At 40.7% G+C, this 26986-nt stretch overlaps 1 protein-coding gene across 2 annotated transcripts; it reads right to left on the bottom strand.

Annotated features, from left to right (window-relative positions):
- Positions 1–1555: 1555 nt before the first annotated feature.
- On the bottom strand, positions 1556–25868 carry TAF15 (TATA-box binding protein associated factor 15). 2 transcript variants are annotated; one of them, XM_021005896.2, is made up of 16 exons: positions 25697–25868; positions 21468–21507; positions 19568–19616; positions 19398–19482; positions 19212–19314; positions 16960–17153; positions 15330–15450; positions 9656–9690; positions 9039–9071; positions 6672–6781; positions 5998–6127; positions 4380–4472; positions 3327–3411; positions 3158–3246; positions 2607–3048; positions 1556–1800 (listed from the first exon to the last, which is right to left on the bottom strand). In XM_021005896.2, the coding sequence occupies exons 1-16, from the start codon at positions 25701–25703 to the stop codon at positions 1761–1763; spliced, it is 1656 nt and encodes a 551-aa protein (XP_020861555.1). In that variant the 5' UTR covers positions 25704–25868; the 3' UTR covers positions 1556–1760. The 2 variants fall into 2 exon arrangements, with proteins under 2 accessions (XP_020861555.1, XP_078010963.1); XM_078154837.1 differs by lacking the exons at positions 16960–17153; positions 21468–21507; positions 25697–25868 and having other exon boundaries at positions 19568–19610.
- Positions 25869–26986: the final 1118 nt, after the last annotated feature.

Here is a 26986-nt window from a genome sequence, read left to right as displayed (position 1 = left end):
CTGAGGCCACCCAATGCATCCACCCTTGGTCCTGACTTTTATCCTGCCACTGGACTTTAATGACTCTGAGAGTTGGACTGACAACTTTGCACAATTCTGCCTCACTTAAATTCAATTCACCTGCAATTCATTACCATCACTTGCTCCTCTTCAAAAACAAAAAATGAATTAAGTCCTCCCACTCTGGAAAATAATTTTCTACTAGAAACTTCACTCATTTTGATCCAGCTGTCATTACTGGTCCCACATGCCAACAAGGTCAAAAGAAGAGGGAAAGGTACCTCATGTACCAAAAAAAAAAAAAAGTACAGCACTTTTTGTGGTAACAAGAAACTAGAAATAAAGTGGGTAAAAAACTGGGGAATGGCTGACCAAACCGTGGCATATGAATACAATGGAAAGTTATTGTACCAATGGAAATGATAAATATTAAGATTTCAGAGAAACTTGGGACAATATATACGAACTGGAAAGAAATTAACAGAATTGAGAACAGTTTACATAATAATCATAGAAATGGAAAGGTAAACAATACTGAAAGACATCAATTTCAAAAAACCATCAATGAAAACACATGCCTCTCCTCCTTTGGGTAGGCACATGGCGGCCTTTGGGTGCCATGCAGTAAGCATGTTGCCAGACATGACCGATGTGTTGGTGTATGTAACTACATTTCTTTATTACAAGGGAAGGTTTCTTTCAAAGGAAGACAGAATTGGTGATACTGTTTTCAAATTAATAAAACTTTTTAAAAAGACTCCCTGCTGCCTATTAAAAAAAAATTATAAGTTCTTTAGTCTGGCATTTAAGACCTTCTACAATCTGACCCAAATCTTTCTGCTTCCTTCTCCCATTACTTTCCTCAACAAACCTTCTGTTCACAGTGGTTTCCTGTGCCTGTGACTAAAAATATATGTATTGGTGCTACTGCCCCATCTGGAATGCCCTTCTTTACCTTCTAAACCCCATCTTTCCTTTAAGGCATAATTCAAGGTCTCCCCACTTCTGTGAGGTGATAGTGATACCCTGCCCCCCTCTTGGGAATTACTCCCTTTTTTCTACACTATAGTTCAGTATCTTTACCTCTTCTATGACCTTTAGCAATTTTGTACTCTTTTCTGTATCCATTCTAAATGAATAAATTCTAAGCTTCTAGAGGGAAAGGATCATGTCATACACCTCAGTATCACGAACCCACTGAAGAGTACTTGAAACACAATACAAGGTGTCCCAAAAGTCTTAGAGCAATTTTAAGCTGTTCAGGATTAAAACTTACAATAGCTCTAAGACTCCTGGAACCCATATATACAACTCAATGATAATTGCTGCTGCTATTTCACTTCTTGAGTTAAAAAGTTACTGGAATATAGTTAATTTCCTAATTCACTATAGTGTGATTCTATAATGGACCACTTTTCATGCTGATGTGTTAAGAAAATGGCGCAGAGGTACAAGAGTCCACAAAAAAAACAAGCAGGCTTTATTGCAGTATTACAAAACACTTTCCATTTTGGCAATATTTTACAACGTATTCAGCTTCTCGGACTGTTCAAGGGCTGGGAAGAAGGTTGGAAATTAAAACGGGAAATTTCAATGGACATTTCTAAAAGAAAAACTGCCCCATCCCTCCCACCAAAATAAAAATCCAAATGCCACTTAATTCCACTACTGGAGAAGAGGCCACAAGGAAAGCAGCAGGCAGAACTCTGGCAACTTCACTATCGAACATGTCAGAGGCAAAGGAACAATCGAGACGGTCTTCAGTATGGTCGATTACGCTGATCATTTCTGTAGTCATTTCTAGGAATGAAAAACAACAAGCAAGCCTGAGTTTGGGATTTTCTACGTATAATGACAAATCCATGTTGATGAACGGATGAAAAAAGTCAGAAAAAATTACAATTCCCACTGAAGAGGGTGGAAGAATTATCCCTGAACCTCAAGAAAAGCCAATCTCTTAAAAATACAGCACTCCAAATGGAATCATGGATAAGAAGTATTCAAATGTAAGCCCCCAGGTTTTCTCCAGATAGCTCCTACTGGACAGAGTGCTGGCCTTGGAGTCAGGAAAATCTGGCACTTCCTAGCTGTGTCGTGTGACCAGGGACAAGTGACTGAATCTCCCAAAGTCTGAGGTTCCTCATCTGTAAATGGTAATATATACCTACAGTTTTGACCCCAAAGGGTTTCATGCAAGGCTCAAATGGGATCAATAATTTTGTAGTCCTTAAAGCATTATATAAATGTCAATTATTATTATTATGTAGAAAAGAGAATGGATTTGTCATGCTTGGCTCTAGAAAGAACCAGAACCAACTGTAGAAACTGAGGGGCAGATTTCAGTTCAGAAGGTCAAACTTCCTAATGATTAGGGCTAGGCCAAAGTAGAATGTGTCACCATCTAAATTACCACTGCATATATTAAAGAAGCTAGATGACCACTTGTCGGGGACATTTTAGAGAGCATTCATGCTTTAGATAGAGGCTGGCTTAAAGAAATGTTGAGGTCCCTTGTAATAACTGAGATTCTATAAAAAGGGGAAGCAAAAGACCTAGCAATCCTAGAATTGAGGAATAATGATTCCAAGCTACACACACATACTCACCTGCCTCCCATTTTGCCACCATAACCACCTCCTCGGTCTCCGCCATAGCCACCACCTCGGTCTCCTCCATAGCCGCCACCACTTCGGTCACCTCCGTAGCCACCACTTCGGTCTCCACCATAGCCACCACTTCGGTCACCACCATAGCCACCACCACCACCACTTCTGTCACCTCCGTAACCACCGCCACCGCCACCGCCACTTCGGTCACCCCCATAGCCACCACTTCGGTCACCCCCGTAGCCACTGCCGCCACTCCGGTCACCCCCGTAGCCACCGCCGCCACTCCGGTCTCCTCCATAGCCACCTCCACTTCGGTCTCCTCCATAACCACCACCACCACCACTTCGGTCTCCTCCATAGCCACCGCCTCCTCGGTCTCCACCTCTGCCACCCCGGCCTCTGTAGCCTCTCTCGCCACCGTAGCCTCTCCCCCGAAAATCTGTAAGATAGCAATGCAAACTGAAGGGCCAAGGGGAAAGCCACAAAGCCCCCCTTAGTTCTGGTCAAAGGGCAAGCTACATAGTGATACCGTTAAAGAGATGACCCACCTCCTCCTGAAGGACGAGAGTCCTCTGGTCTGGGTTCATTACACTGATTACAGGAATTCCTCCGGGCAAAGTTCATGTTTCCACAAGACCTCAGAGAGAAGGAAAGATGTGCTTTTAGACTATTTCCAAGTGATGCAGGGGCCCCTGCCCACAAGCAAGAGATACTTACGGATTAGGACAAACCCAGTCACCACTTTTAGGGTCTCCACCTCTACCCTGAAAGCCTCCACGGCCTCTATATCCTCCACGCGAGCCTAAGAGAGAAAACAAGAAAGAAGAGAACAAGGCAAGGAAACTCACCTGACACAGAAAAAAAGCAGTTCCCATACTACCCCTGCTGGAGAATTTAACAAATATAGTATTAATGGAGTAATCCAAAATCAACTCTAAAAAGTGGGTAGACGTTAACATAAACTGTAAGGCAAAAAACATAACAAACAGATCACCCACGATAGTAGATTCAATGCCATTTGAAATTTAACCCTAAAATGTAATCCAACTTTAAAATTTAACCCTAAGCATACCCAAAGTATTGAAAATCTACAGGTAACCTGACTAACCCAACTTTCAATTTCAATTCTCAATATCCATTTGACTAATATGGATAATGGACCAAATCTGGTCACTGTAAAGCTGAAGGCTGAGAAGGTATACAGATCCAAATGGGAAGAATCATTCCCTTTGTGGAAAGAAAGCTGTGTAGGTAATAGCACCAGGCAGTTTACAAGACATTCCTTAACTACTCCCCCTGTGACTTGCTATTTTATCAGCTACATCTTTACTTCCAAATGAGCAAAAACCTGCCATGTGCCTTTCCAGACGATTTCCCAGATATTCCTCGAGCCAGCCACATTCAGGAAATGTCATCATTGTTCACCCTTGAAACTCCTGATATCCCCCAAGAGTTCTCTTGATACTCCAGGGATGGGGGCTGCAGCTAGACCAGCTAGAAACAACTTTCTCTGATTCTAAACAGCTGATTCTAAGATGCTATTAAGCCCTACCCATGTGGGTAAACCTCCAACCTCCTTCCTCACCTATCCTATACCTCCAACCTCCTTCCTCACCTATCCTATACCCTCCAGGATAACTACCATTTTAATAGAGAAGAGAGGAACCTACAGGAAGAAAGCTAACCCTGGCTCCCGCAAGAAGGTGAGAGGCCAATGCAAAATTCCAAGTCAAATCTTTGCAAGAGTCCTGCTAGTAATGAACATCTTACCTCTTCGCCCACCTCCACTTCCACCTCCTCTCAGGAACTCAGGTCTTCTAGTGGCAAAAGACACTTTGATGATGTTGCCATGGAATTCTTTTCCTGGAAAAGAATAAGTGGTTTCCAACAACAGCTGAAATCAAAGAACAAGGATCTGTGTAACCACCCTCCATGAAACTGGTTTTAGAGGAACAAGGAGTGTTTGTGAGGCCTTACAAAGATCCACATGCATCAGAGCCACAAGATTCAAGGCAAAAGGTTTGAAGAGCTCTGTTTCCATACAGCACAACACCTGTGCTTTCTGGGAATGAGTATCTCATTTAATCTCATAATACTACAGAAATATGGGGACATCAAAGCGCTTAAGAATTCAAGGCTCCCCGCTTCCAAGCATGATGGACCCTTGACACAGGAAGCCTCTGGGAAGTCAATGTACTAAGAAGTGAAATTAAAACTGGGCAGCTCAAATTGTGGGGGCCAGTACAGGAAGCTACCTCCTCCAAATATGTGCAGGCAGATGGTACTTTACAATAGTCACTGAGTACAGACTGTGCCACAGAATACAAAACATCCTACAGCACTTTCCTTACAACTCCATGAGTCTGGTGGCACATGTATTAACATCCCCATTTTACAGAAGAGAAAAGTGACACGGACTGGCCTGATGTAACCAAGTTCCTAATTTCTGTTATGGGCACTACCATTCTTCTAGTCACACACAACAGCCAGCTAGGAGTTATCCTCAATCCTGTCCTCTCCTTTGTCCCCATATTCAATCAGTAAGAGCTGCCACACCTTACCAATTTGACTTCTGAAACATCCCTCACGGCCTCCTCTTTCCTCTTCACTAACACTTCACCATCTTAACTCTCACCCTCATCACCTCTTGCCAGTGATATTGCAATAATCTCCTACCCAGTCTCCTTACAACCAACCTCTCTCTACCTTCTCCAATTCATCCTCTACACAGCTCCCAAAATGATATTCCTAAAACTGGACCTGAGTCTGACTACATCACCTTCATGCCCAAGAAGCTGCACTAGCTCCCACTGTTTGTAGAATAAAATACAAACCCTTGTTTTTAGCATTCAAAGTCCTTCATAATCTTATTCCTATTTTTCTTTACAGGTTGAGTGCACATTACCCCTCCTCCCATGCTCTATTCTCTAGCCAAACTGGCTTCAATGTTCTTCCCCACGTGACATTGCACTTCCTCCTCTGTGCACCCCTGGTATACTTGCCCCTCCCTTGATTCCTGAAATCCCAGGCTCCATTCAAGGCTCCTCTCATCTCCTACAAGATCCCCGTCCACATTTTCCCCACTTGTGGACGTCGTCCCCATTGATTTTTATTTATTTTGTATTTCTCCTATATTAACTCAACTCCATATGTGCTTTATTCCCATTCCCATGCTGGGTAAAACGTAAGTCCTTGAGGGCAAGGATAGCCTCACTTTGTTTTTGTATTCCCAGTGCCTAACACAGTATAAATGCTAAATAAGGCCTGGTAAGTTACATAAATATAGCAGGTGGGCCAGTATTTGTACTTTCATCTTCAGCTATAGAGTGTTACTTCTTCCAACAACTAACACAAATGAAACAAGGAAACTAATCCCAGTCATGCACACCATCAAACCAGTCGATTGCAGCTTTGGCTGAAGGAGGGTCATCAAATGACACTGTCGCCTCTCCCTTCGGTTTGCCTGTGTCCTTGTCTGTATACAGATTTATCATCGGCTTGCCAGTCTTCTTGTTTGTCTGGAGGGAAAAGTAAGTCGGTTTTCCTTAAATTCAGGTTTAAATCGCGCAGTAAGATGCTTAATCAAGACAGCAGCTTAGGAGGAGTTCAACATCAACACACCAAGCCTGGGGCACCAATGCACAAGTATTTACCAAGTGCTTACTATCTGCAAGACACTGTGCTCACACACACACACAACGCAAATACGGCCCGAGCCTGTGGGGAGCGCACCATCAAACTGAGGAGACGACATAAACAAATGAATTAAGGAGCGAAAACAAAACAAGAAATCGTATGGTATCATCTATTAGTAGAGTCCATGATCAGGTGCTAATTGTGCAAGACAGTCACGTAATACAAAGGAAGCTGAAGGAAAAAAAGCATACGTTTAGATTTGACTCCTGAAAGACACGACAGTCGGAATATACAGAGAGATGTATACGTTCCAGCCTAGGGATGTGATACGTGTAACAAGAGGAAGGAGCATGGCACAGCAGAGTTGGCAGGGAACAGAAAAGCTGGCCTCAACAAAAAGTCCAGACACTTTCACAGAGAACTCACCTTAATAATTCCTATTTGCTTAAAGAAGTCCCCAACTTGATCAGTTGACACTCCTTCCCCAAGTCCTTGAACAAAGATTGTATTGTTGTCTGAATTATCAGACTCTGAGTCTAGAAAGAGGGAAAAAAACGTAAGGTTAAAATGATCTATTTCTTGGTTTGATTACACAAAGTATTCTTGGCCCTAGGCTGTCAGTAACTTAAGATGCATATGGTACATTTATCAAACGTGAGACCAACTCCCAGCCAGAAAGGCTACCCCCCTGGCAGGCTGAGGCAACATCTGAGTTTTGACAGACTTGCACTTTTGACTGAACCTAGTAAGGTAAAACTTGGGGTACAGTTAGACAGCGGCTGGTCTGAAAAAGATCAGGGATATTAGCACAGCAAACTAACAACATGGCATGGCAAACCCCCCCTCAAAAAAATGTAAGGCAATCTTGGCCTGTGTTAAGAGACAGGCTTTCCAGAAATAAGATGGTGATAGTCCACCCCCATTCTCTATCCTGGTCAGACCACATCTGGAGTGTTTAGGAAAAGCACTGATAACTTGGAGTTGTCCAGAAAGAAGAAACCAGGCTAGTGAGGAGCCTTGAGCTCATGCCCTATAAAGATCAGTTGAAGGAAACAGGGATGTTATGCCTGGATAAGACTCAGGGGAACAGGATACCAGTCCTTAAGTACGTGAAAGGCTGTCATGTGAAAGAGGGATCAGACTTGTTCTATTTGGTTCCAGGGGAAAGAACCAAAAGCAGCAGCTGGAAGAGGCAAAGAGATCAATTCAAGAGGTTTTTCCCGACCTCAAACCTAACAATGACAGCTCTCCAGAAACAGAATGGACTGCCTTGAGAAATGGGGGGAGCTGGTCATCCAAGACCCAGTTTGAAATCTGGATAACCACTTGTCAGGGTAGACTGTAGAGGGGAAATGGGAAAGATGAACTGGACTAAATGGTCACCAAAATCCCTTCCAACTCTGAAATTCCTTGCTATTATATAAGCCATCAAGAGCCAGGATACACTTTTTGGTATTCAATTGTTTCTACAAGTGAAGGAAAATCATCAGTTAGTGCAACTGGAAAACCCCCCACCCCATATCACTCAGACCTGGCCACCTCAGTCATTCCAACTTCAGGTATGGAGAAAGCAAGTGTATAGAAGGAGCCAACCAATCGGGGAGGAGATCTTAAGAAATCTCAGACTTCATACCCAGTACCTTGGAGTGAAGCAATCGGTAATAAAATTATTTCTAAGAAATATCTGACCATGCAGGTTATTAAACAGGAAAAGAAGGATGTGTGAAGTCTCTAAGAAAATCTCACTGACTAGGAAAGTTTATAAGTAGAACTGTCTAAAGAAAGACATTTAACTGTCCCCCAGTGCCCTTTCCAAACCTGTTAGCCTATCATTCCTTAAGGGGGAGGGTAGAAAGGAGATGTCTGGAAGCAAGGAGAAGACCTTCAAAGTAACAATACTAAAGGTCCAGCATGGAAATGTTATATTTTGCTCTCAAATGTACAATGCAGAATGATGTATTTAGAGTCAAACGTCCTGGGTTCAAGAACTGGCTTTTCCATTCACTACCAGGCTCACCATGGACAAGTTACTGAGGCGCTTTCTCTCCGTCTCAGTCAAATCCTCTATAAAATGAGAGGGCCCGGACTAGATCAGGAGTTTTTAATAGATTTCAAGGGGTCCACAAACTTGGATGGGAAAAAACATCCGTTATTTTCACTACCCTCTAACTGAAATTTAGCATTTTCTCCAACTATTTTTTAAAGCATTCTGCAAAGGGTCCATAGTCTATAATCTGTACCAAGCTGCCAAAGGAGTCTATAACACTAAAAAAGTTAAGAAGCCAGAACAAGATGAAGTCTGAGGTCACTTCCAACTCTATGATCATTATATTCAGCACCATTTTTAACCTCTGGATCATTGTCAGTTTCAAAAGGCTCCACAATAAGCAAGATGAAAATCTACTGAGATTTTGTGGAATCAGTTTCCCTTTGATCAAAGACCTCTCATACTCTACTACTTAGTCTCCTACAAAGTCTCAGAGATATCACTCAAATTCTCAATATATGTAGCAATGTTCCCAATTCATATTATTCTTGTCACTCATTACGGGGACAAGAATTCAAACATTACAGAGCTGGTACAGAAATCAGATTCAGAGATTTTGCCCACCAAACATCTTGCATCACCCCTATTCCTTTTTCCTGGGGTTCCTTCAGAAATTACAAATAAGGTTCTCTACTATCAACTCCCATACTGGCATCCATAAAAAAAAAACCTTCCTTCAAAGAACCCAAGGTAAGGCATATATTCTTAATATTAAAAATTATTAGCTACAAACTGGTTTGCCTTACCAGCATCTGTTTTCGGTCCATAATCCCTGTGGCCTAAGAGAAAAGAAAACAAGTAATAGCTATTTAAGGAAATCCATTTGAAAGGTTTTCTTTCTAAGACAATGAAAACAAGAAAATCTCAACTGTATTTCTATAACTTACAAAGTCAACTGTAACAGATTTATAGAGTAAATATATTGGTTAAATGATATTTTTTTAAGTTTGATAACGAATCAAAATTGAGTATCAACATTTCCTTAAACTTGCCATAGACAGCATTTGCCACTTTGGCATTATGCTAGTATTGCTCATATTAAGTACTGGTTGTCAAATCAGGGAGCGGAATGCCCTATTGATTTAAAACCACTGTGTCAGCTACCTTTATAAAAGAGCATTTTGTCAAAACCTGGTGAAGGTCTCATTGGTCACCACAGACTCTTTCATGCAAATCCACAGAAGTAGAAACCCACTGGACTGTTAAAGAGATCAACTTTGGCTTTTTTTTTTTAAAGCACACAACACACACCAGCCTCAACTGAGTAAGAACAGGCTCAGACTGCATCTGAGGGATAGATAGTGGTGGCTTTTAGATTTATACAGCATTTCCACTGAAACATTTTGGGATACTCAGCACTTACCACCAAAATTTTTGAAGCCACCGCGGTCACCACCACTGCAGAGGAAAAATTGAAGAAATGATTTCTTCCTTAAGTCTCTAATGTGCTGAGCCCTGGGCTCAATCTACACTTAACTGATCACAAGTAGAGAGCTTATGGCCTAGGGGAATAGTAGCACCTCTAACTTTTCAATAAGTTTCATTTTATAAGCTTCCAGGGAACGTTTCCAATTAAGTGTTCTAGGGATCTACTTCCAAGAGAATCACTAAACTGAAACTAATATCATATCATATACTCTGACCTAAACACTTTCCCCAACCCAAGGCCAAAATGGATGCTACATAACCCCTGACTTAAAGTGGGAGGACATAACAGTAAAGAAAGCTTAACTAGGGCAATACTCTACCTAACAGAAAAAAAATTAACAGGAATAAAGGGACTAGAATAATACTCAAATTCAAGTATGAAATTTTGGCATCATAATGGGAAAGGTGATGTTAAATGGTTGGTATTACAAAGTAAGAAGGTGGAGAAGCATATGAATAGTGAGCTTGAGTATAAAAGGCTGTTACATTTCATTCATTCATTCATTCAGAAATCTAGTGTAAAATATACAAGTGAATATATTAATGAGAATAGACTCTAAGGATAAGGAGGGATTTCAATTCCTGCTTCTCCATCCCCACTGTAACACAATTAGATGCCTTAATATAAATTACTAAATAGAAACTAGCTTGTTACGTCAAATGTTCTACACACTGATCTTCAGAGTATATCACAGATGTAATGAAACACTCGACAATCCATAATCCACAATTTCAGGCATATAATTTTTTTCTTAATTTGGTAAATATCCAATACTTTCAAATATCCACTCTGGTAGTTATGTGCAAGAATTCGACAGTTTCCTGCTTGCATCAAAAGGAAATGCACTTCAAATGCATTATGATTCAAAGCCCTTACATTAGCATAATGGTGTTTTCAACTGCACTGAAGTACAAATGTAAAGACCTGCCCTGTGAACTGAAAAGGGGGCAATACCCAAAGTTTTTGATGAAGGCATCTAATTTTCTATTAAGCAAAAACCCTCACACGAAAGATTATCCTTCATGTGGCCTTTGTAGAAAAAAAGTAGCCACTGCGAATAGTTTCACTTTAAATCATTTCTATTTTATGACTGTGACAGTTCTTCCTTGCACCCCTAAGTAAAGTCTTTAAACTTGAAAATCTACTCAATTTGGTTTCTGCAAGCCTAGAAGTTAGGAGGTATTTGTGAAATTCAAGCCTCTAACAGTCAGAGCTTCATGCTGGTTTCTCCAAGTTCCATGTTTCAAAAAAATCCATTAACCCTCCCCCATCCCTTACTTACATACCTAAACAACTATACCACCTTCCAGTCCTCTGTTTTATTTTGTTTATCCAAACATTAGCATGTAGCAAAGGGGTTTCTTGAACCTAGACCTCTGAAAATCTGATTAATAGCAACTCTGCGGATTTCAAATAACACTCCTCTCAGGGGTACAGAATTTTCATTTGCACAAGTTTCTCTTTATATGCCCAACAAAATTCCAAAGAGAAAAAAAGAGCTAGGAAGTATATCCAGTCTCTAATCCTACTAAAGAGAGAAAGGATAGAATTATTCAATAGGAAATGGCAGGGGTGGGGGGGAGATAATTTTTTCCATGAGTGGATTAATAATTAAATTTTATCTCACTTATAAATGCAAAAAGGAACACTCTTAATTACTCTACTACCATCTCAATCAATAGGGCACCAAAGAGTTGATGCAACTAAATTAAAAAGAAAACAATTTGGTATAGGACAATGCTATATAATTGCTGGTTTCAATTTCCACTGCTTTCCAGGAATTTAACATTGAAATAACCTAAGAAAAACATGTCTGTAGAAGAGAATGTATAAGAGTAAGTCAAATTTGTATACATTTGTGATCTCCCATTAGTTGTCTAAGTGATCTTTTATGTATTTTTGAAAACTAATATTAAAGTAGCTGAAAATTTCAACACAATGACTACCAACAAGATGTGAAGGATTTTTCCTAGCTCCATACAGTAAGTCCATCCCATCATGAAAGAAGACATGGTCACTCTTCATTAAGTATATTTCTCTTAAACCTTTGCAACGAGGTTAAATGTCCATTTATAACACACTAGACTAACAAATCTGGGTACATTCTAACAAAGGAATATTCTGAATTAAGAATGGAATATCTATTAAAGTATAAAAACAACCTCCAAAGTTTCTCAACTTTATGGCTGTATCTATCTACGCAAGAGATAAATCTGTATCTGTTTTGTTGAATTAAACCCAAAAACAATTGGGTCAACAGGATTTTCTCCAAGTATACCATAGATACAGCAAGACTACTTTCCCCTGACAGATCTGGGTGTAGAGCAACGCTCTCACTGTCTACCTTCACTGAGGGAGAGAAGGAATGAATAAAATAGGGCTTATGCCCATGTTAAAAGACTGGTCCTACGGTCATTCAGGAAAGCTAAGGCACTCTGGTGGGTTTTCTACAAAGATGTAAGTACTGTTCAAGGCTCTGACCTGCTAAGAAATAAAACAGATAGCTCAAGAGCCCATTTGGTATTCCAGGGAAATTCATTATTTGCTGAAAATATGAAACCAAAATATGGATTTCAACGATCTACTGGTGTTGGAGAAAACCAAGTTATTCCAAACAAAAATGATTCACCAGATTTAGATACAGTTTTCTTTATTTTCTCTCTTCTGTGGAAGCTTTGCACATGTATGGTAAAATCTTCCTGAATTCAACAGCATTTCCTAACCACAACCTAGCAAGCTGGGGAGCCAGGAACACGTTCACCTTTTTCAAGGAAGATATTATTCAATCACTCTCATTGGAGAAAGAAGACATTCTAAAAGAGAAAACTTTTAGGCTTGATCCATAAAAACCTAAAACCAATAAAATTTCAGCTACTTAAGTGTAGACAATGAAAAACAAATCACCTATCTATGACATAGCAAAGTTCAGAACAATGAGAAAAAGTTCTAACATAAACTATTCTAGTATTAAACTTTAAAAAAGGATAAATTTTCTATTGTAGTTGGATGATAAAGCTAAAAGTTAGTCTGACCACCAAAAATGTCAATCTGATTTTGCGTTAGTAATTAATACTTTTTTTGTAGCAAATAAGGTGATTTGTTGAAGAATTTTCAAACAGAAGGATGTCTCCCACAATCTTACTACCTCTTTTTTGGAACCTGAAAAGCTGAAGGCCTCCTTCCAGATTGAATTTTTCCTTCTGTCATCTAGGTGGTACTCAAAGTGGATTGTGATTGTCAACTCTTCTGCTCTCCCTCTCTTCTTTTAAACTTTTCACATAAAACCCAAGCAGTTCTACACATTCTTCAAGCAGCCAAGAAAGGTGAGATTTTCAACCCTACTGTTTTTAAGTGAAATGATTCAAAACACATGGAAAGGTCATTCTAGACCAAGGGAAAATGTTGAGCGGTCATATTTTTATATTATTCATAAGCAAATAAACCTAAGAAATTTCTGTAAGACTGGATCTCTAATCCAAAAGTTTTAACCCAAATGAAAACTCTGAACAATGCTTGGGTCAAGATTTTCCGTTAACAGTTTCTACCTACAACTAAGATGGCTTCACTGTAAATAAAGAAACACTTCATGGGACATTTAACATCAAATCACAGGACTTGAAATGGACCTGAGATGTCACATAGCTGTATCTGCATGGGAGGCTGCAGAATCTATGAAAGTCTTTAGAAGTACAACTGATGTTCATCTCAGGGTTGCTTTACCAGTAGGTCTTAGGTAAAATCCAAAGGATTTTAGCCTTCAAGATTCCTCCCAAAGATGCAAACTTATTCCAAAGATACCCAGAAAATTCCACCACTCTCACAAAACCTTAAAGAGTATAACAGATTCCTGCAGATAAAGACAAAATTATAACTTCCTTGTGATGAATATTAAACCTATGATGTAACAACTATTACAGTGTTCCAAGCCAATCAGTTATAGCAGCATTCCCTTAAAGCTACTAACATGAAAGTATAACATGATGCCTCCCAGGGGGTTGGCTCTGTGTTTGTTGGGACTAGTAAGACAGGAAGGAGGAAGCTGTACAAGTCACCCTGTGTTGATCACTTCACTCAGTCCAGTTGATGGCATGATGACAACACTGTCTTCTTCAATAATAAAAGAAAACACAATGTATTTGATCCGCTAACTATACACAGTAACCTGACTGTATCATGGGTTAATCAAGATCCTCACAACGTCTCAGGCTTGCAGAAGTCTATCAAGGCCCCGTAAGGTTTTATTGAGTTTCTGCCCAAAGTATCAAAAGCATTATACAATAAAAAGGAAAAGAGCAGGCTCCAAAGTCCAAGGCAGGAGATTCAGATGCCGGTTTTACTTGAAGAGCGAAGTGACAGGCATTACTGGTTTATTTTCAAATTCATTTCTAGGGATCCAAAGGCTAGACCCAAGCAGCAAAGCAGTGAAATGGGAGTGATTTGTTATTAAGTGACAGTTTGTGGACCATGGCCAGTTTCACTTCTCGACCAACACAGATTATGCTTTAGCCTATGTATTTTATAGCCACAAAACTGCAACTTACAAACGTCTTCTTGTGAGAAACAATTCAACCACCCTTTTAGCTTGGTCTTAAATGGCCAAAATGATAAATGTACATATTAAAATAATATATAAATTAAGCCAACTATAACAACATTTTTTAAAAACGAATTTTAAGGCTTGAGGATCCTAGCAAAGGCCAAAAAAAGCTACAGAAGTCACAACTTTCTTAAGTAGATAAGTAAGATTGCAGATTTCCAGTTCTAGACCAGGCACAGGGAACCTGCGGCCTTCAGGTCACATGTGGTCCTCTAGGTCCTCAAGTGCAGCCCTCTGACTGAATCCAAATTTTACAAAACAAATCCTTTTATTAAGGGGATTTGTTCTGTGAAGTTTGGATTTAGTCAAAGGGCTGCACTCAAGGATCTAGAAGGCCACACGTGGCCTCAAGGTGGCAGGTTCCTCACCCCTGTTAGAGAGAAGACAGATTTACTAATAGTTTTATGATGCTGCACTAATTAATTCAATTATTCAAAAGGGGGGGAAAAAGGGATAAAATGATATAGTTTGCTTTATTAAACTACTGAAATTAACTTTGTTTCTAAAAGAAGCCAGGTGCTGCCCCTAAACTAAGATCTAATTTGTGCTTTTTTTTGCTGTATACATCCCCTTCCCAAGGGTACTCAAGATTATAAGAGAACCTCTCTACTCTCCAACACTGAGTTAACTTACCTTTTTCCTTCTTTTGATATGCAAAATACTTGCACTTGCCAGAGTTATATTTTTAAAAACGGCTTAGATTTTAGCTCTGGCAGGAAAAATGAAATGGTTTGACAAGCACAGTGGTGGGCCTTTGTTTATCTCTGTTTCATATACACTTTGTGGACTAATATCATGCTAACACGGCTTACCCTAAGTAATTTATCTGGCATGTTGGGGTTGAAAAGCATTTTAATGTAAGAGGCTTTGCATCTTCTTCCACCCCCTTCTGGAAACATAATTCCAAATCTTAAAACTCTTCAAAGTTCCAATACTTGGTTAGATCCTAAAACCAAATCAGCTAAGTAACAATCAAAAAAAGAATTCTAGAATTTAGATGCAAACACTTACCTTGATCCTGTCATAGGACCTCTTCCATCCTTGTCATATCCCCCACGCCCTCTACCTCCTCCCTGTGACCCGCCATATCCTCTATTATCTTCTCCATACCTACTCATCTCACGACGGTCATCTGCAAAAAAGCACAAAAAAAATCATATTTCTGATAAATGCTCTCATTCTACTCGTAAGAGATTTTTTCTAAGGTCTTCTGAGGCACTTTTCTGCAAAAGTCAATGAAAATCTTAAAAGACACTGGCATTACTGTGTTTGTCACAGTCAAGCTTCATAAACTAATAATAAATAGCTGACATTTCCATAGTGCTTTAAGGGTTGTGAACTACCTTCCTCACAACAATTCTGTGAGGCTACATCTCTCAGTAGCAGTATGATATAACAGAAAGAACAACGAATTTTTAGAAACTCAGTGGAATCAACCTCTAACATTTATTGGTTATAGGGCTTAGGGCAAGTCACACTTCACCTAAGTCTCCATTTCCCCACCTATAAAATGGGAAGGTTTAGCATCTGAAGGCTACTAAGAAGGAAGCCCTTTGTAAACTGTAAAACACTTATAATTACTATTAGGACAAACAAGATTTTCATAGACATCACCTACATAAGAGACAATGAGAAGTGTCAAAGGAGTATGTCATCTGCACATAAATCACCAGCAGTGGAAGAGGCAGCTCCAGTACGAAAACATAGGCCTTCTGATTTTTTTTTTCCATTAAACCATACTGTCTCTACAATTCACTAAACTCAAATAGCAAATCATTGGTTTTTCTTTGAAGTCTATCCTCCAAGATTTAGTACTTTTATGGTAAAGGATCCCCATCAAGCCAATGATTCTGATGTGTTAGATAAAATAATAGTTCTCTTTAAAGTCTCAATTTATTTTACCTCAAAGTCAAAATAAAAGGCACTAACAGCCTAGACATTTGCTCAAGGGCCACAGCCTTCACCAAATATGCTCAGGGAATAGAATTTTTCACTCAAAAAAAAAAAGTAATCATGTGGGGAATGATGGATTAACCATTAAACAAAGAAGATCTATAAATTTATAAGAAAATGCTAATGAGATCATAATATCATAAAGATCATAAAATCATAAATCAAAGCCCTTACAACAGGGAATCCATAAACAAGGAAGGGGTCTGTAAATAGATTTTGGGGGTCCATAAGCTTGGACAGGTAAAGAAAAATACATCTTTATTTTTATTAACTAAGTGAAATTTAGCATTTCCTCAATTATTTAAAAACATTATTATGAGAAGGGATCCATAAACTTCATCAGCCTACCAAAAGGGGCCGTGACACACACAAAAAAAGACTAAGAAGCCCTGCCCTAGGAGCACAGTCACAATTAAAACAAGGATGCCAAAATAATCAAAGGTCATTTAGCCAATAAATTCAGGGGTCCCAGCTACTCAGAGGTGTACAGTCAAGGCAGAAGAAACTGGTTTAAAAGGCATGTGGGCTACTAAAGATGTTTCAAGACCACTCAACTTTTTTGTAAAGAGCTGAAATCTTGGTTGACTCATTTAAATAAACCCACCATTTATAAGCCAATGGTCATTCTGTAGCTATAAAAAAAAAATGATGCTGCAAAAACCCACTAGAACTCTACAGTGTGGCTTACCTTGTGTATGGTGGCTGTAACTTTCCCTTTGTGAATGATAGGACTGCTGATTTTGATTATATGAGTCTTGCTGCTGATCATAATTTGACTGCTCGTCATATGAACCTTGGTGTTGGTCATAGCCTGACTGGTGGTCATATGAATCTTGCTGACCATAGTCTGACTGGTCATATGAAGGCGCTCTTCCACCTTGGCTAAACAGGAATCAAGAACTTAGGAGAGTTCTCAGGAGGATTATTTTAAACAGAGAGATGGCCTATTCTGAAAAAGAAGGGCTAAATGGCTACATCTCAAGGCTATCAACTGAGCAATCAACAAGTATTCATTAAGCATCTCCTTTGTGATGAGCACTGTGCCGGGCACTAGGGGTACAGGTGCAGTGAATGATACAACCCTCACTCACTAGGAGCTTACGCTCTACATGCATCTGGCTGTGCTTTCCACTTCTTCTTCCTAAAAGATTCTTCCTAAACGTAAACCCTTTAATTTACAAGGAAATTTTGCACCAATGTACTTGAAAAGTCAAAGAAATGCCAAATCATGAAGAAATAACAAATCATGGGAAGTATCTCACCTCAAAACACCTCAAAACAAATCCAAAAATGGCTTCCTGTTATTACCTTCTCGAATAAGAAAATTGTGAAGTACAATTTTATTTTTAAAGCAAGTGTACTAGAATACATACATCAGAAATGAGTGCTGCCTTTTCAAATTACCTTGGGGGAGGGCTATACAATTATTCCAATAATGCTGCCACTGCTCAAGTATTTTTTGGAACTTCTCTTTTGAAACTGGCTTCAGAGCCTGTGACATCTTCAATGGTGGGAAATCTCCATCCTTTGAGGGAGGATTTGGTTTTTGGAAATAGCTAAGATCGATCTGTTAGCAAGTCTAGTAAATAAGGTAGATAATCACATGCCATACCACTGCTTTGGGTCAAAAAACAGGGTGTATCTAAAAAGATATAACACTGATTTTTTTCTTATGTGGGCTCTAAGCTGGTTCTGAAGTCAATCCTAAATGAGAAGTTCCCAAAATACTTTGAGTAATCACACTATCACTGGCTTAGGTGTATATAACCCCTCAAAATGACTAACCTGGATAACACTCACTTGGATACCTAACCTTCTTGAGGGAGGGCAGGGATATAAGGTGTGTATCTGCACATGTTTTAATTCTCATTTGGGGAGGCCACAGATTATTCAATACTAAAAGAGGGGAATACTACTGACAAGTGATAGCACTTGTACCAAGGATGGTACATGGACCAATTTTCCATGTAATTGGCTAGCTGCTCAAACACCCCACTACAGAAATGCTGCCATACCCCCTCCTCCCAGCAGCACCACTGCTTTCTCTTCTAATACAAGAGAATAAGAGGGGTCAGAACATAAGCTCCTCCCATTCAAAGAGGTGTCAAGTCACTTTCTCCTCTGTTTACAATTCACCTCCTATCACACTTTAGAGAGTGCATCTTCATACAAAAAGGCTCCACATGCTTCACACTCCACTTTCGTGAACTTCTGCCAACTAACAGGGACATGAAGTACTGTGATTGTCCCTGCAGCCAACATACAATGCCTTACATTTGTACAGGTTTTCATGCAGTAATATGGAAAACATTCATGGGACTCGCGATTAGGATCTCCCGCTATACTACTCTACGTGTGGTTTTTATTTAGTTGCATTTGTAAATTGTGGTAATTTATAAGGATTTTTCTTTATTTATGCTCATTGTAATTTTAAAAGCCCTTCAAAACATAGAAAGTTTTTCAGAAGGCTTTCAACTTCTTAATAAAATTCTACCCACCCGTACTGATAATTTAAAACATTTTTTAAGGCAACCTATGTTTGTGGGTAAGTTTTTACTTGCATCTACCAGAGGTATGTACACAACTAAAGCCCAAATTTCATTTTCTTTCAAGCTTTTCTACTCAGCTAGCATCAGTTACAGGGGAAGCATATGCTTACTTCTTGAAAACTTCAATGAAGTCACAAAGCAGCAAACTTGTGCCTTACCCACCAATGGAACCCAAGCATCAACTCGCACATGACAGAAACAATACCATATAACTGCACTGTTTTCCATTCACAAAAACTCAAGCCAGGATCTATCAAAGAACATCTCTGGAAGACATGTCTACCTGTGGTTTCAGAAGAGTTTCATGGTGACATCCGTGTTTTAATACCTACAGTATTAACCATCTCCAAATGTCCAACACTGGCCCAATGCTTTCACTTTATTTCCTTACCCTCCCGATGAGTCCGTGTTTTGCTGTCCCTGGTTATTGTAAGATTGCTGGCCATATGAGCTCTGCTTTTGATTTTCATAACCACTGTAGGACTGTGAATAACCTAAAGATTGGATGGGTACAGCATTTAGTAAGCATTCTGATTTTAAAATGACTAAAATAGTAAATTTAACAAACCAGCCCAACCTGATTGACTCTGTCCATAACTTGAGTAGCCGCCATAGTTCTGTCCATAAGAGGAATCAGTCGTTTGCCCATAGCCAGAATAACCCTGAAATTTAGGTAAATGCTCATTTCATCGCCTACAGAAAACAAAGTAAATGTTTAAATGGATCACAGTTTGGACTTCAACCTACTTGTGGTGGTTGTCCATAGCTTTGGTTGCTTTGATTGCCATAGGAATAGCTGCAAAAGAAATATTTGAATTTTTTAAACAAAAGGCTGCCAAAACTAAGTCTTATTACATCATCTACCATTATATAACAAACCCTATTTCAACTCAAAGCTTCCCAAGGAAGTTTAATTTTCTGTCATCTCCTAAATAAATCAGAATCCTATGACATTATGTAGTAGAATCATTACTGGAGGAAGCCTAGGCTCAAATCCTACATCAGGTGGGTGAGTCACTGAACATCCGAGCACTGCTTTTCCTCATCTCTAATACTTACGCTCCTCTCCTACCAGGGATATTGGGCAGAGAGCACCACCCAAAGGTGAGTTACAAGGCATTCTCAGAATGTGAAAACTGAAAGGGATTTTCAAGGTCATCTTGTACAAACCCCTCATTTCGCAGAGAAGAAAAAGTGACTTGCCCAAGGCATGATGGTTAGTGAGTGATAAATCCGAGACTAGCAAGGCCTCTTCTCAGTCTCGTTTATTTTCTGCTCCCCAATGTGCCCAGTGAACTCGGGCACACTGAAAGCTGGTAGCCAATAACTATGAAGTTATTGAAGTCATCAGTGCCATCCCCTTAACTTCAATGTGCCCGATGCCACATACTTTATACGCACAATCTCATTTTCTCCTTAAGGATCCTCCCCCACCCCCACTCCAGGCACAGACACTATGAATGCTAAGTATAGTCTAAAGAGTTGGTTTTGCTTTGTAAAATCTTTCATAAGCCAAATGCAGTGTTAGCTACACTAGAAAATATCACACTCAGAAAAAGGTCCATGCCAAAGACTAACAATGATGCCATAAGGCTTAGGCAGCATAAGGCTAATTCTTCACATCAACAACCTCATCTATTTCACTCTCATACTTGACAAATTCCTTTTTTCCTGACATTTTGACACACCCATGCAATGTAACGTGAAATTCCCAGAAAAGGCAAAGGATCCAGCTTTCAAGAAGCACTTAACTGTATATCACATATGGATGTGCAACACTGTGACTTGAACCCTTTTTAATTTTCCACTAATACCAAGCAACACTATTCCCCAAACCTTTCTCATAGGCATGTGCATGTATACTTGTTTTTCTGAACTTCAAAGTTAAAAAACATACATACAAAAGTTATTCTCCCTAAACCATTTTTCCCTCTAATTTTAGCTTACATAGGTTACCATGGGGTTTCTCACACATTTAAATTGCTACTCCACATCTGTATGCACTGAGTTGCAACCCATTTTCCATTACCAGAACTAGAACGAGAGAGATCTTATTGGTAAACGAGAAAAGCAGATGCTACATGCTCCTCCACAAGAGAATAAAACAGCAATCAAGCTCAGATAGGTCCTGCTACGTGCTGGACATAGCACTCTTCACATTCTGGCACTACTAGAACTCTCCCAAAGTGGCCACGGTTGTAAATGCTGCTGCTTTAAGAAAAGACACTGCTCCCTGGATGTAGTACTCCACAGAGATCTCAGCATTGTAGAGTTATGCTGGGACATCATATAGGAAACACTTAGCCAAAAGCCTAGTTTTGGTAAATTAGTTATTTAAACACTCCAAAATCAAAGCGAAGTTGCTTGCTTTGAAGTAATTTCTTAAAGCAAATGATTCAGATTACTACTTGAGCTTTTTCTTGTATCTCCACGTATGGAATTCCATGTATTCCTATCAACTTCAATCCATTTTCTTACTCCGCTAAATCTCTTGTTTACAAAGGCTAACCTTCTCCCCCTTGTGAATATTTACAGCTAATTTTTAACTCCCCTAAGACATCCAGAAATCAACTCTCAAGTGAAGTGGTGAATCCCACCTGAATTGACCTGTTTCAATTCCATTCAATATATTAAGTGTATACTTTACCTTTGCTGATCGCCCCCAGACTGACCGTAACTTCCAGAATCTAAAACACAAAGAAATAAAAGTTAAAACCTTATAAAGAAAAGTATGATTCATTCAAAGACAAACTTTAGTCCCTCTTATAAAGAGCTGACAGAAGATACAAACCAAGAGTTAAAAGAAACTATACAGAGAGGGCTATATAAATAACTTTTTGCTTTTTTTCTAATCATTTTAACTATAACCCCTCTAATTCCACATGTGCTATTGGTAACAAGGTGGGTCTGGTGAAAATATATGGATACATCTGCACAAAACCACCACCGTTAAAAAAATTTTTTTTTCTGATAAAGTATAAGCACAGAAGGGGAAGGCAGTAGCCTACTATGACAAGATATTCTACTACACAGAGGTACTATTTCCTTTAGCCAACTTGCAGTGTCCAAGTCCAATTCCACAATACTGATTTACTTATGTATTTTACCTCACAGTTCCCTGATATGCTGCCCACTTTGAACTCAAGTAATCCTGAAGAAGCAGCACGTATTTTTCCTCTCGTGGGTCACCATGATTGTTAGCAATAGCAGAAGCCTCTCTAAGGGCTTAGTTGAAATAAGAGTTGAGAAAATAAAATATTGCTGACAATTCTTCAAGTGTTCTTGAAGAACAATTAGGGGCAAACAGGTCCTACTTTGGGTTTACTTCATGACTAAAGGAATGATTTACCACCACCCTACACACACATACAAATTCCCACACATTTTTCAACAGTAGTAAAATTAGGGGAGGGGAGGTATGGGTAAATATAACATAAAAGAAAGCAATGCACTATGGGGAAACACCACTAAATCTGAATTCATATTCTTGATCTGACTGACTTCAAGCAGTGATATAAATTTTTCAATTCACTACCTCCTGAATCTTTACTGCTTCCACAGTCCAAGGCCATACAAAGTAGCACAAGCTCTCAAAGTTCATTTGTCATATGACATTTCTGTCATGACATAACTCAATTATGTTTCAATTCTATATTTGAATTACAAAACTAGCTCTGGTCAGATTAGTTGTCATTTATCCCCAGTAATCAAGTTAATTCAATGACATGCTTTTTCTTCACTTCCAATTCATTCAAGACAACCTCAATGGGAAAACAGAATTAGCTATGTGTCAGAAGAATGCCTGCCATTTTCCGTGTACTATCTATATACGTGTAGAAGATATCGCTTACATAGTATCATCACATTTAAGATAGATCGTTAATTCATTATATGGGGGAAAAAATACTGAAAAAGCAGCAGTTATATGTAACTTCCCCTATAAAAAATGGAGAGAGTGGACTAAACAATCATAATCACTAGTAGTTTAGAACTAATTTGTTGACCAGAATTTTATAAAACAAAGAGAAGTTATCACTTCCACATTTTATAAACACAGTTTAACATGCTGGGCACTCTTACTTTTAATACACATTATTACCATTTTTAATAATAGCTGTGTTATAGGTGCTTGAAGTAGAAATACTATAGATAATAATACCACCTTTTATTTCAGGTAGCTAGACAGCCTAAGTAAAGTGCCAGTCAGAAGACCTGAGATCCAATCCCATTTTGGACACTTAGTAGCCTGGTAACCCTGGTGAAGTCATTTAGCCTGTCTCAGCCTCAGTTTCTCCTGTAAAATGGGGGCAATAATAGCACCTACCTAGTGCTGTAAACCTTAAGGAGATATACAAACATTAGCTGGTATTATTATTCATATGAGACAAACTTACAAGGTGATTTTTTTTCACAACTCTGAGAGGATGGATAGTAAATCTCATTTTACATACAATAAGACTAGGTCAAGGAGAAGTTAAATGAAAGTGATTTTTCCAATGTCACTGGCTATTTTTTACTGGCAAAATCACAACTCAAATTCCCATCTAGTGCTATTTCCACTACAAACATGCAGCCCTATTCCTCAATTAATTCCAAATGTAAAAAGCAGCAGCAAACAAAGCATTATCTATCATACAATTAACTGCCAAGCATTTAGTGACTTGGACATTTAAAGGCTGATACCACAGGATGAACCAGACTTTCTGATTACATCTACAAAGAAACCATGAATCGAACAAGTGGTAAGCCCCTGAAATTATAGTGTATGGGAAATCACTCATCTGAATTGAAAATGCACACACCAATAAATCATTTATGCTTAAACTAAAAAAGTTTCTATAATCCTATAGAACACTGAATGTGCACTTTCAGATCATAAACCACACATACTTCCTCCCTTGAAACATTCCAGATTTTACTCATTTGGTGAAGAAATCTCATTTTTAGCCAAATAGCCTGGATTTTATGTAGTGCTTTAAGGTTTGCTAAGTACAAATATTTCACTTGATCCTCACATGCCTGGGAGGTGCTTTTTATTATTCCCATTTCACAGATGAGGAAACTGAGGCAGGCAGGGATTAAGTAACTTGACAACACCACACAGCTACTAAGTGTCTACAACTTGCCACCAAACAAACTGTTGATAGATACAATTTGGCTATAAGCATTCCCAAACTCCGTTAATGTTATACCTAGTCAAAAATGTCATGCCACTGCCTCTTTAAAGGTAATAAATTCCCCCCAAAAGGGCCAAAGAAAGGGCAACTCAGCATCTGACTTCCAACACTCAGAAAATGGGAGCAAAAAGCCAGATTCATTGATTAGCTAAGGAAAGAATGTGTGTCCCCTTCCCCATTTTTGCTTTTTTGTATTCATTCATTGTCTGCCTATACCATCAGCAGGACAGCAGGTCACAACGATTTTTTTCCCCAACCTTTTATTACTAACAGGTACCGCCCTTCGAGGGGAAAAAAAATTAGCAGACTTTGGCCACCAGGCAAGATTTCCAACCACATGGTTTCATTTCACTGAAATATTGTGCCTGCTCAACTTAGCACCTATGAAGGGAAGGAGAGGAAGGTGGGCGTGTGACCCACAACAAGGCAAGGCAGCAGCCCCTGCCCCCTCCTTTTTTTTTTCAGGAAGAAGTCCTGGCGGGCCAAACTGCTGGAGCCCAGTGGTCCAGATCCTGGGGGTCCCGCAGCTACTTAACATTCTCATTTTGCCTTTGACCCTGGCTGCCTTTGTTTCTTTCTTTCTCTAAGTTTCCTGAGGACAAGGACTGCCTTTTACCCTCCCTAGTGCTTAACTCAGTGCCTTGAACACAGTAGGTGCTTCATAAATGTTTATTGATGGATTTCTTTCTCTTCAAGCTCTTTGAGTACAAGGGCTGTCTTTTGCCTTTGTGCTTAGCACCAGTACCTGACATATAGTTTCCTAAATGTTTATTGGCTGATTTGTTTTTTCCTTAGGTTCCTGGGGGGGGGGGCTGTCTTTTGCCCTTTTTATATCCCCATCGATTAGCACAGTACCTAGCACATAGTAGGTGTTTCCTAAAGATTTACTGATTGATTGATGGATCTCTCGATCTCCCCCACCCCTTGAGAGCTGGGGGATTGTCTTTTGCCCTTCTTTCTATCCTCGAGGCTTAGCATAGTGCCTGGCACATAGTAGGGCTTCTTAATGTTTACTGGTTGATTTCTTGCTTTCCTTCTCTTCTCTCCCTTTCATTCCAAGAGAGCTTTAAGCGCCAGGCCATGCACGCACACCCCTCCAGACACATCAATAATAGAAAAGTGTCGCTTTCAGCTGCAGGTAAACAGCAGGCTTGGGGGTGGGGGGGAGGCAGAGACGCCAAGACCCCCAAAATTAGGGGGATGATTCATGAAATTGGGGGGTCGAGAGACTTTTACGAGGCAACTTTCTTTGAAGAGGATCGCGTATACAAAAGAGAGGCGGGAAGCGAGAAGGGGAAACTGAGGCCCGGGGCTTCAGTTCGAGGCCTCCATGGCCGTGGCTGGGGGAGGGGGAGGACCCCGACGCTCCGATCGCGGCTCCCCCCCCACCTCCCCTCAGACCCAGATAATGTAGCGGGGGCCATCGCCCCCCACCCGGCTCCTCAGCCAGGGCCCGTCCCCGCAGACAGGGGCCCGAGGCCGGAGACCAGGCCTGCCGCGGGCCCGGAGCGTTGGGGACCGTACGTCCCCCTCAACGCAACATGGCGGCGGCCGGTCCCTCCCCCCCTCCGCCTCAGTCTCAGCCTCCGCCTCCGCCTCAGCCGGCCTGTCCGAGGGCCGGCGCGAGGCGAGCCTCGGCCGGCCCGGCCCCCACACGCCGCCGCCGCGGCCGCCGCCGCTCGCCACAGGGTGCACCTACCCGACATGACTAACGGCCGCGGCGCGGAGCCCCCACAGCCCGCCGAGCACAACGAGGAAGAGGAAGAGAGCCAGGCGGCGCGGCGGCCAGAGCCAGACTGAGGGCGGCGCGGCGGGCCGAGCCCGACTGCGGGGCTCCGGCGGCCAATCAGGGCGCGGCGGCACGTACCACTCCGGCCCGGTCAGAGGGGGCACGCGCTGACCGAACCCTGCCTCCTGGATCCAGAGCACGGAATCAGCTGGGGAAGCCCTCCCCGCCTTGGACCGTACCACCATGGAGAGGGAACTGAGAGGCGGGACGTACCAACGCCGCCTTCCCCGAAGGGAGGGAGGAGTAGAACAAACCAGCTCCCTGCTTTTTAACCACCATCTCTCCCTCCCTGATCTAACATCTCGTGGAGTCAGAAAGTATGGAGGGATTGAGTGTAACCCTTCCCAACCAATAACTAGAAAATGTTTCTCCACTTAATATCGAAATGGTACGACCTCCTCCCTTCCCTCACTCGCGCTGCATGCCGTAAGACTGAGCCACAAGATGGCGTTCTCACGTGGGGGAGAAAAAAAAGAGGGGCAGGGGGAGTCGTAACATCCAGGGTTCCGTGACCACCCGGGGCGGATCCAGATGGGCACTGAGAAAGCATTACAAAGGGAGGAATGGACAGAAAAACTGCCTTCCATCCCGCCTGCAGCGCGCGCGCGGGGACACACACACACACACACACAGAGTGACACACATACAGTGAAACACAGGCGCGCGAGCGCGAGAAATGGTTGATAAGCTACAATAGAGCTGAATTAAATAACATCACGATAATTCTAAATTTGAAAAAATAATTTCCAAAAGAAGAAATGGCCAATAGGAGATTTCTGCAGTAAAGATTCTGTAGAACTAGGGAGTGTGTCGTTTGCACTTTAAGGAAAAAGAAAACAAAGTAAGTTACAAAGAAACTGAAATTGATCAGTTTGGAGCCTTAAGGGACTGATGCCCTGAAGGTCCTGGGTTGGATTCAGACCCTGGGGAAATGAACACCTTAATACCCTAGACCCTAATCAGCTCCTAGGCTTCCCGAGGGGGAGGGGGAAAAAAAGATTAAATAGTGGCAATACTTGGCATCTGTGTACTTTCACTGGTTACAAGGCACTTTCCGGTACATTGTGTCCCTGGAGCAAGTAGCATTAATCCCCTTTTATAGATGAGGAAACTAAGGCTCTGTGAGATTGGGGTCATTGCTCAACGTTACACAGCTAGTAAGCAGGAAGCGTGTTGGGTCTTCTCACTGCAGGTCTGGAA

This window comes from Phascolarctos cinereus, unplaced genomic scaffold (assembly GCF_003287225.1).
Source record: "Phascolarctos cinereus isolate Bilbo 61053 unplaced genomic scaffold, phaCin_HiC Scaffold_5;HRSCAF=322, whole genome shotgun sequence".
Classification (NCBI taxonomy): Eukaryota; Metazoa; Chordata; class Mammalia; order Diprotodontia; family Phascolarctidae; genus Phascolarctos; species Phascolarctos cinereus.
The sequence above is the reverse complement of the archived record's forward strand: the minus strand, read 5'-3'. Positions and strand labels throughout refer to the sequence as shown.